Here is a 10,820-nt window from a genome sequence, read left to right on the forward strand (position 1 = left end):
ATAGAGAACACGATTCATAGTGAATTAAATTAGTTACAGACATGCTATCCCTGCCTTACAAAAAGACGTTCTGCCATGACCTGAGAACTTAACTGAGAACCTAAACAGACAACCCAGAAAATATTTTAGTATTTTAGTATTTATTTATTTATTGTCATTGTCAAGAACAATGAAATTGCGTTTGGGGCTTCCATACAACCCAAAAAAAAAAAAAATAGCTTGTCAACATGTAAACTAGCTATCAAAAAAGAAAACAAACACGGAAGCAATCAGATAAAACGGTCTATTTACCTCGACGGTACCCTGTAAAGGTTTGAAGTCCAAGATTTTAGTGGTTTTCCAGTCATCGGCAGATTCAAAGGTTTCAGTGTTCAAGGATCTTCCACACTGTTCCACTTAACTCTCATGCCGTCACTGGTTTTATTACTGATTCCATTCCTGATCACGGCTAGTGAACTCTCAATGAAGTGAAGCTCTGACTGAAGACAAATAATGGTAAAATGAAAAGAATGAACAGAATATACTCCCTTTCACACACGCAGATGAGTCACAGTAACACCAAGACAACATTCAAAATTCAAAATCATACCGATATAACGTTATTTGTTTCCATACTGCATCAAATTTTTTTCCAGCAGACATTTTGCAACTCACAACTGTTTATCAGAAATATTAGAACAAGAGCTGATAGGATGACTCACTTATACTAAACAAGAAGAGTTCAAATAGCACTACATACACATTTTCTTTTAAACAGCTGTACTGCATGCACTCTGCACTGTGTCAGTCTGCCTACACATTTTCCAGTAACTCAAAGTTAAGATTAAAGTGTTACATTAACAACTGGCTTATACTAACATTGTTAATGATCATCTTAGGGGGGAAAAAAAATAAGAACATGTGTGTCTGAGTCAGAGTGATCTGTTTTCTTATTGATATTTAATGGGAATTTCCTTTTTAATCAGTGCATGTTAAGAAGTTGACCTACAAGGGTCAGGCTTACGTTTAAGATGTATCGTGGGGGGGATAGAGGAGGAGAACAGACCGAGGCAAGACTGAAGTGCAGGGCAGACTATTTAAATGTTGGAAACCTGCAAAGAAGCCAGTTAGAGGAGCACATTTCAAGAAATCCAGGTAAGAGATTAGATTTTTTTTCCCCCACAGTAAATGCAAAAAATATCCAGAGGAAGACGTTATTAAGGTTATACTTCTTTTTTTTTTTGCATGTTTTTATTATGTCTTTGTTTATATGGCTTTTTTCTTTTTGTATATTTAATGAATTCGTTTTTCCTTTTTAGGATGCGTAACATTCTGGCCCTTCTCTGCGTCTTTCTTATGGCAGCTCATCAGAGCACTAGTCTTCTCACAAAGGGAGAATCCATCAGAAACACCATACACAACATTGTAAACATTGCTCAGATAACCCTTGTCCACATTAAGAAACTAAAGGTACCAATATATTGATTATTTTTATGTTAATGCGATTTGCTGTTTATTTTCATTGCGTATACTGTTTTCTGCCTAAATTTTCTCATTGAGGAATGTTTTTATTCAATATTAAACTAAGCTTATGTATTATTTTTTTTATTCTTAGTTGCTGGCTTCACCGATAGGTGTTCCCCCTCCTTCCATTGTAGGACTAAGTAATATAAGCCATGAGCTTGGAGTTTTGGATATTGAACTGCAGCAGCACCCTTTCCTCATCCAGATTCAGGCTGATGTCTCCAGCTTGGAAGGAAGGGTGCGCTCCCTCGCCTTCTCAATGGAGTGTCCCCTTAAGCCCAAACCAGCAGTACAGATGAATGAGAGTGTGTTCCCAGAAAGCCACCTTTACATGACAGTGACAAAGGTGCAGCACTACCTAGAGGAACTTCTTCTCAACAAGGGCAAACTCAAGCTCTGCTAACAAATTTAAGCTTGATGCATATATAGTAAGCCAGGACTTGACCCAGTGTAGGCAAAGGTTAATTTGTCTTTGTGATGCATATTTTCTATACATATAATTACTACGTGGACAACTGTCAGTCGTTAAAAGCATGCAATTAATTCCAATAATTCAGCGATTTGTAATATAATGAAAAAAACTATAAAGGGCATCTTTTATTTCATACAACAAATGTTTTATAGGGTTTTACAGATAGATTAAAATACTCATATATTTTTTAACAAAATACATTTTTTAATACTTTATGGCAAACTGTTTTACACACGTTTGACATGGTGTGTGTTTTGAGGGTCAGGATGGGAAAAATGAGACACTACATAGTACTTGGAGGTTGTGTGAATAAGCATGATTGTGGTCATTTCTGCCAGTAAATAAAACTAATGCAAAGAATTGCATGGTGCTATGAAACTATTGCCAGAGAAAGCATATAAGACCTTTTGATGACTGTGCAATCTTAACTGTTTTTTAGTGGATGCTTGTCTCAGTGGTCTATTGAGCAGAACCATTAAGCGAAAGGTTATTAGGTTGTGTTTAAAAATGAAATGTGTTATTTTTTTGTAATAAAGTTTGCAATAACAAATTCTGTCATGACTGATGCTCTTCTAAAATTTAAAAGATTTAAGTCATGCATTTAAGACTTTTTTCACTTGTGTTACTTTGATAAAAAATCTTTATTAAAATATTATGTATGACATAAAATACAGCTAAACTTAATGGTACAATGATACAGTTTTATAAAATAAAACAAGCCAATAGATATAATAAATTTAAATTTCATATATAATAATCTACAATAATGGCATTAATGTATATCATATGCTGGGAGCAGCATTTTAACCAGCATAAAGAATTAAGTTTGTTTTTTATTATAAAATGTAGTTTTCAGCTATCATGGCTTTATTTTATTTTATTTTATCACATCAAGCTGACTACTCAGATGATAATAATATATTTACAAAAAAACAACAACAACAACAACAATCCTTTGCTTAAACTTTAAAGAAAAAATTATTATTCTTATATAAGAATTTCTACTAAATTGAATTTAAAAAACAAAACAGATATCATTAGGCAATAATTAGTTCACAATTACCCATATTTCAATCTAATGATTCACTTTCTTCATGAGACACATTCCAATCTAAACACCAAACGGCACAAAAACAGAAACTAACTTACTCATTACTGATTACCCGTGAACTACAAAAGAGCAAGAAGACACTTTAATAACATGCAGCTGTTCAGCAATGAGGAACTACAGAGCAGCCTCTTAGTACGACTGTCTGAAGTGTGTGAGTTGAAGTCAGCAGGACTTCTTTTAGGCTTTTGAAGATTTTTTACTTCTCATCCAAAAGCCACTTTCGAAGAAACAAACAGAAAAACAAAATCTAACCCTCTAATTTTACGGCCATTAAACAACACTAAGCAGAGTATGCTACACGTTTTGAAAATGTTAAAAACTCTGTACCTTATAAGGGAAATGTAACACAAGTCACCACAAATCGATGATGAATAATCACAGCACGAGTGCATGTGTGTGTGAAACGCTAACATAAAAAAGTAAACAGAGTTGAAATTCAAGAACCTTGATAAGGTTTTACAAGGTAAATCAACAGTAAATTCTTACAGATCCACTCTTTTACATTCTAAGAATAAGAATAAGAAGACCTTTATTTATCCCGAGGGAAATTCTTTTGTCACGTACATGCTCAAAGCAGCAGGAGAGACAGAGGAACAGATGAATAAGATATACAATATATACAATAAGAATAGTAGTATACAGTAATATACAGTAGGGAGTCAGTTCTTCATACTACTCAGACATGCAATAAAAAATTACTACATACCTAAAGGGACTAAACACACAAGAGGTGGTGCTTGTAAGCACTTTATGGTAAGTCTGCTTTTTGTGTATTCCAGCTGAGTTTCATGAGATTCCAAAGAAAGTCTAACGATAACACTAGAGGATTAAGTTTTTTTTTTTAAAATATAGACTTATTGGTGTTCCTTGCCTTTACAGTTATCTACACTTGGCCTTCCTCTGAAAGACGAATGACTGCCAGAAATATCTGTGTGATATGGAGCTGTTTGAGAGCAGTTTGAAAGCATGTTTATTCTATTAACTTATTTATTAAATTTCCATTGATTACTTAGTAAAATTCTCTTTTTTGAATCATACATTAGCCCGTGCTAACAGAGCGTTTAATTGTTATTTCCTGGCGTGAGAGAAGCTTCTGTAATTAGAGAGGAAATGCAGGGTTATTTTTGTGTTAGATAACAGTGGCAGGGAGGAAACAGTGGGTTACTACTAACAGCTGTACTGAAAAGACGTATATACTTCTGTGGACCTGTTTTTTAGTGCTTAGAATTATTAGGCATTCTTAACATTACATTGAAGTTTCTTAGTTATCTGGTCTAATGTGCCTTTGCTACACAACAATGGCAACAACTGTAAGCTGTTAAGATCATACTACAATAAGAGTGAATAACAGTATGGCTTTTTATCACAGAACATCTGGGATGATGTAGAACATAGTTTTATGAACAATGCCAGGAAATAATCAATAATCAAGCACTTCTGGTTCACTTCTTGTGAGAGTGGTCCTAATATATATGAACAACTCTGAGTAACTGCAGTACATATCATTCCTCAAATGTAACTCACACAGAAGTGGATGAAGAGACCTCAAAACACCATCATAAGCTCCTTTTCACACAGAGAGGGTTGCAGACTGAAATTTTTAAAAAGAAATTCAACTAAAAATATTAAAGTTTTCAAAATGTTTATCTTTGTGTTTTCCTAAAATAAACAGCAAGGGTTGAAAACAGACATACCGACTTCAAAGATGGTTGGAAAGAAGTTAAATGACATAGGTTTTATGGAGTTTATGTTTTACTTACCAAGAGTGATTGTGCTTTCATAACATGAGTTCATGTGAATGTTTGAATTACACTGAAAATAAAACAGAAAAGACTAGAAAACAGGTCTAATTCTAAGCAAACGTTATTGTAAGTCCAAATTGCTAAAATAGATTAAAATATATGGTTGGAATAAACATGTGTAGATAAGCTAAACTAGCTAAGATGATATGCTTGGGGTAAGAAAAATATTTTTGCTTTAGCACATATATTTTCAGCATTTCTTTAGTATTAGATTTAACTTTGCTACCCTCCTTTAGTTAAAGACTAACAGTAAGCCTTTGGTTGCACTTATACACACATTATAAACCCATTTATATATTGTATTTTTTTCAACTTGGAATAAATTTCCCACTAACTTCCAGGTCCACCCATTCACATTCAAAGAAAACTATCCTTTTTCCACATTATGAAGTACCCGATTTCATCATTAAAAGGAAAAATTTGGAAAAGAAATATCAGATAGACTAAATATCATAATAATAATAATAAAATAAACAAATATATATGTGTATAAAAGTAATTAAAATGACTTAAATGATAAACCAGTTACAAGACTTCCAAGTAATTATTTTTTTGGCCTTTTTTAAGTTTATTAGATGGACACAGTATAGACAACAAGGAGGTGGGGGCAGAGAGAGAGGAGAAGGCATGCGGCAAAGGGCCGCGGGTGCTACTCAAACCCAGGCCGGCCGTTCTCAGCCGTATGGCATGTGGTCGCTCGCTCAACGCACTGAGCTAAACCAGCGCCGACTTTCAAGAAGTTCTTAGTAGAAGTGAGACCATGTTGGCAATTTTTTATATGGAAAAAACTCACAAGTAAAAGTCCTGTTCCAAGCAGCGCAATTGAAATATTTTATTTCACTCAATGTGCAGCAACCACATCTCTGGTAAGAGTACCAACAGTTTATCAAAGCTTTTGATTGTTTAAAGTGCAAAATAATCCATAACATAAGCACACAGGTAAATAACATCAGTTTTTTTAAAATAACTTAAAATACAACTTTACTTAACAGCAAGCAACAAAAATTCAAACAATGAATATGCAAAAGAGTGTTACGGCCCTGGGCCTTGGAGGAAGTGAGACTGCCCTTTTGTTTATGCAAATCTAAGTGTGCCAGGACTCGTGGATGACTGGCTGCTGGGAGTCCTGTGCCAGCCTTCTTTTATGCAGATCAAAGTGTGCCAGACTGCGTGGACGATTGGCTGCCTGGAGATCCAATGACACTCCAAGACCAACTGACTGGCTGATTGTCTGCACCTGGGAGTATAAAAACGCTGAAGATTCACACTGAGGGGAACTGCTGTGCTGACGTGAACATGCAGTGTCCTCCTCGTCTGCCTAGCATTTGAACTCCGTTTGTAAACTCTGAGATACAGCTGACCTTAGTTTTGTTAGAGTCTTGTGTTTGCTGGCTCAGCTTAGTTAACCCTTAGTTTTTATTCTTGCCTGTTCTTTTCTTTGTGTATTAATTATTTGCCCGGTGGTCTGTTGAACAGCCCCGTCAGTTTTTAGTTTAACGTTTGCAATAAAACCCCTTATTTACTCTGACTTCGTGAGTGGGCTTGTGTATGTTTCTCCCCACCTGTCGCCTAGCAGAGGGGGTCGTAACAAAGAGAGAAAAAATACTTCTCATTTTAATTAGTAACAAAGCTAAAGGAAAAAAAATCAAAGTGCATTCTTTTTTAAATCATAAAACTTATTTTGTTTTTTAATATTTGGTGGTGGTGTATTTTTACCTCCCCTCTTAGATTGTTTTTTTACAGGAGGAAATGGGCAGCGAGTTCAAAAAGTGTTGCAGGGTGGAGAGGTAATCATCTGGGTGGCAGCGCAAGTGGGCCGCATGTATCGACTTCTTCCACTTTCTGCTGTGCACGTCCACTCCTCTCTGTCTCCAGACGTCAATCAGCTTTTCCATCACTGCAGTGTTGCACATTGCATCGTTTTCACTGAAGAAGAAGAGAGCGGGAGCGGTAACTGGGCTGTTGTGGAACACTTGGATGCTGGTCTCATAGAAGTCTGCCGTGTGGGTTTTGAAAAGCCAGAAGTAAAGCATGGCAGTGTTTTTGACAAAGCTCTCAAAACGTGGCACCAGAGTCCTACCAATGCCTGAATAAAAAATGTAAAAAAAAAAAAAAACAAATTTAAAAAAAAAACACAAGAGAGTAAATAGTTTAGAGTTTTAAAGCTTTACTCTTATGTAGGCCGTGTATCAAAAATAACCTAGACCTATATAGCTAAGTCCTAAAATGGCCAGCTGTAGGGCAAAATCAAATATTATTACCTCCTTTTTAGTGCTTTTGTTGTGTTGATGATCCAATCCAATACCTGACAAGTAATGTCATGGCTTACCCTGTAGTCAAACACACCAACAAGTCTGTGCTCCAGTTCTTCTGATTGCAATTCTAGCCTTTTTCTTTGTAACCTAACGTAACTCTAATTACCAGGTGCTTTGCGTCCATGTTGTCAGAAGTTTACATGCATCATGGGCATGAATTTGATGGAAATTTTGCACTTCTAACAGACTTTTGATTTCTTCAAAATGTTCTTTTTCCTCTTTGGAATCTTTAAGGACTTCAAAAAACAAAAGAAAAGAATTGGGTGCACATGTTTGAATTTATTTTAATTTAAATAAATGAGGTTTTAGATGGTAGTACAGTAACTACACAGTGTGAATGCCAGTTAATTTTTTTTAGAAAACTAGACAGAACTAGCGGCTTAGATAGAACCTGATAAAAATCCCAAATGTTAAATGGATAAACTGCTTGCAGACACAGCCCTAAAGCCGATTAAAACAAGCAGCTAGAGAGAACTCCTGACAAACTGGAGCAGTGGGTCGATCGGCTAATAAATTATGTAAAGATCTGACACACGTATCCAACACAAAAGTGAACTGCAACCGAATATACTAGATCACTCTCACTCACCTATCGCCATGTGGTCCAGTGTGCCGACCACTAAGCTGTCATAGATGTGTCCCATCATCCTCTGTGCCAGGCCTCCATGTTTTTTTGGTTCTTGGACAATGTGGGTGAGGATTTGAGTGAAAGTGTAGCCACCGATGGAAGAAGCATGAACCAGCATCACCCTCCCTGCGAAGGGAGGGTTCTCCAGAATTTTCAGAACCTCCAATCCATACTCAAGCCCCCATCGAGGCCACAGGAAATGCATCACACTGCTCTGAACCAGGAGGACATCCATGCCACGGTCCAGATAAAGGTCCCGGTACTTAGCCATTCCCCCTGGTTGGGCTCCAAGCCAGGAGAAGAAAACCAGAAGTGGACGAGAAGTGGACGAAGAATATGATTGTTTTTGGTAGGAGACAGATGTGTTTGACGGTGAATCTGAGAGGAGTGTAGAGGAGGCTTCTGCAGATGGTGAAACAGGGAACGTGGGGCAAAGAGCTGCAGAATCTTGAAAATTTTTGGCAAGACATTCTGTTTCGCAACCTGTACCAGTGAGTGGAGTGTAATAATAGGTTATGCCATTGCAGATCGTTTTGGCTATTAAATGTCGTCTGTTAACTTTATCCGACTTGGTTGCATCAGTCCTTATGAGGCTGAAAAAGAGGCCAGATTGAAACATGAATACTTTCCACAGTTCACCAGAGAAACATCACAGAACAACAGACTATAACATTCACTTGGCTAAGGATTTGCAAACATATCCTCAGAGGACCCAGAGAACTCAAAGACTGATTATTGTCATTATCTGTTGTGACTGTCACCACAAACAGTAATTCATGGAGAATTCTTTGAGGTTAAATTAACTTTAATTCCCATCGTAGGACTGAAATTATGGACAAACAAAATGACTATAATAAAGTCATCAGTATGGTTTTAAAGGAAGGAAGTTTATTTATTGTGCCAGATGGCCATTTGTTTAACTTCAATGTAAAATCATTTTACCTTATTTAATGCCATCATTTCCATTTTAATGACATTATTTTTACATAGCCTGTGAGTGCAGTGGTTCACATGATCAATTTTCCATGCATTAGACTCAACAGACTGTTTATTTACATGCGTTTTTAAAAGACTTAATTTATATTGGAAACATGTTTACTGTGTTAAGTTTTATTTCTAGATGATGATGTTGAAGCCATGTAATCATCATTAGTGGACTACATGCAACTGAGATGCATAGCAGGCCAAGGTTTTTGCATGTCAGTGTGCACTTCCTATTTGAGTCTGGCCCATTTTATGTGTAAAATTATGTCGTTTTAAAGGAAATAATACAAGAAATCAAATAACTAATTGGAGGTTGTTCGCTACTATGGATGACGGAAAGGAAAAGTCAGCTGTAAACCATCTTCTTGCCTCACCTGAATGAGTGTAACTTTACCAGGTTGTTAATTTGACCTACACAGAAAACACCTGATTAAAGTGACACATTCACCCCTTCATTTCATCGATGGATCCATTTCCGTGATCACAAAAACTTCACGCATGGCATTTAGCTATATATTTGGCTTTATTGTGTCACCTCCTTGTAATTGTACTTTTTTAACACCTTAGACTTTTATAAACCGTAGTTTAAGTCAATTTTGCACCATCTTTCTTGGCTCTTTACTGGTGGTGCTCTATAGCGACACGCTGGCAAAACGAATGCGTGACCTTGGTTGTTAATATTTTTTACTGCGTTCTTGACGCACACCTAAAGCTCCACGCCGATCCACTGATTACCGTATTGTTTGAACATGTGATTAACAGACTTTAGGAAAATGATCCACACATAGCATTACAGCTTGCTTTATACCTCTGCTGCTTTTACCAACGCGTGCACTGAGTGAAGTGAATCCTGGGGGATAATTTCAGAGCATTACTGGGTCACGCGAGGACACGTCACATCTTTTGACTACCTTTGTTTCAGTGGATATTCGTGCAAAGAGCAGTAAGCAGGGCATGCACAAGTAATGCCAAAACAACATGATGTATCTGTCTACATATATATAGATAAACACATATGTATATATTTATATTTTACCCTGTGGAGAACAGCAGGTTTCCCATTCTGAGAGACTTAGGTGTGTCCGTCTCCTCCTGGTATTCTGAAAAAAATTACTTCTGAGAGTCGTTTAGATCTGCTAAGGCGTTATAACGTAGCAACGGATAACCCCGGATGTTTGACTGACAGTCAAGAGTCCGCCTCTCTTCCACCGGCTCTTGCCGCCCCTTTAACTCCCGCAGTCCTCCGTGAGCGGTTTCTTGTCCGCGTGCTGCAGTACGTCTGCTCGGTCCCATCAAACGAGCGGAAACAAAGCGCATAAAAGATCGCCTAAGACACAATGTGAAAGCAACAACTATTAGTGATGAATAATATAAGACGAGGTGTTCAATAAAAATTCTTGTTTGACCCTTTAACATCGGAACACGAAGGTATTTATAGCGTCAAGGGCTCAGTGCACCTGGATCCCGTGGCGATAACGCATGCCTGTCGGGTCAGTGTGCTTCTGTGCTTCCCTATTTAGCCACATGAAGCATGTGGCTAAATAGGGAAGCACAGAAATCCACAAGGTTATTTGTTCTGACATACCAACCAGTTAACTCCAAAACGTCTGATGGGCCACGAGATGGAGCCAGAGAGCCACATAGATTTCAGAGAAACAACTTTGTGCTGATGCAGTGGGTGGCACTGACACGGCAAAAAGGTTGTATTATAGTATATTAAATATTCCCGGTAGCTTCATGTTGTGCACAGTTAGTTGTATGTGTGTGTCATGGTGTTAGTTTCCTGTTCGGGATTTCCCTGTTTAATTTTGCAATTCTTAGTCCGTTTACACGCTTGCCAGTTTTGCTTCCTGTATTTGTTGTTCTTTCCCCCTTTTCTGATCGTTTGTCCTCAATACCTGTCACCTGAGTTTAGTCTCCCTCACCTGTTCCCTATCAGCTGATTGCTCACTTGGGAATAAATGTACTCCCAGTTTTAATTTGTTTACTGTGGAAAGTCCCCTCC

At 37.3% G+C, this 10,820-nt stretch overlaps 2 protein-coding genes across 3 annotated transcripts; one reads left to right on the forward strand and one right to left on the reverse strand.

Moving 5' to 3' along the window:
• Nucleotides 1-233: 233 nt before the first annotated feature.
• lepb (leptin b) lies at nucleotides 234-2,364 on the forward strand. Its single transcript, XM_080886997.1, has 2 exons — nucleotides 234-1,449; nucleotides 1,595-2,364. Exons 1-2 carry the CDS (start codon nucleotides 1,225-1,227, stop codon nucleotides 1,904-1,906), a joined length of 537 nt encoding a protein of 178 aa, XP_080743123.1. The 5' UTR covers nucleotides 234-1,224; the 3' UTR covers nucleotides 1,907-2,364.
• A 221-nt stretch (nucleotides 2,365-2,585) lies between these two features.
• Nucleotides 2,586-10,326, reverse strand: LOC308399748 (transmembrane protein 53-like). Of its 2 annotated transcripts, XM_080887186.1 has the most exons (4): nucleotides 10,273-10,326; nucleotides 9,852-10,142; nucleotides 7,793-8,424; nucleotides 2,586-6,974 (listed from the first exon to the last, which is right to left on the reverse strand). In XM_080887186.1, the coding sequence occupies exons 2-4, from the start codon at nucleotides 9,875-9,877 to the stop codon at nucleotides 6,613-6,615; spliced, it is 1,020 nt and encodes a 339-aa protein (XP_080743312.1). In that variant the 5' UTR covers nucleotides 9,878-10,142; nucleotides 10,273-10,326; the 3' UTR covers nucleotides 2,586-6,612. The 2 variants fall into 2 exon arrangements, with proteins under 2 accessions (XP_080743312.1, XP_080743311.1); XM_080887185.1 differs by having other exon boundaries at nucleotides 9,852-10,314.
• Between the last annotated feature and the right edge of the window lie 494 nt (nucleotides 10,327-10,820).

This window comes from Rhamphochromis sp. 'chilingali' (assembly GCF_963969265.1).
Source record: "Rhamphochromis sp. 'chilingali' genome assembly, chromosome: 7".
Classification (NCBI taxonomy): domain Eukaryota; kingdom Metazoa; phylum Chordata; class Actinopteri; order Cichliformes; family Cichlidae; genus Rhamphochromis; species Rhamphochromis sp. 'chilingali'.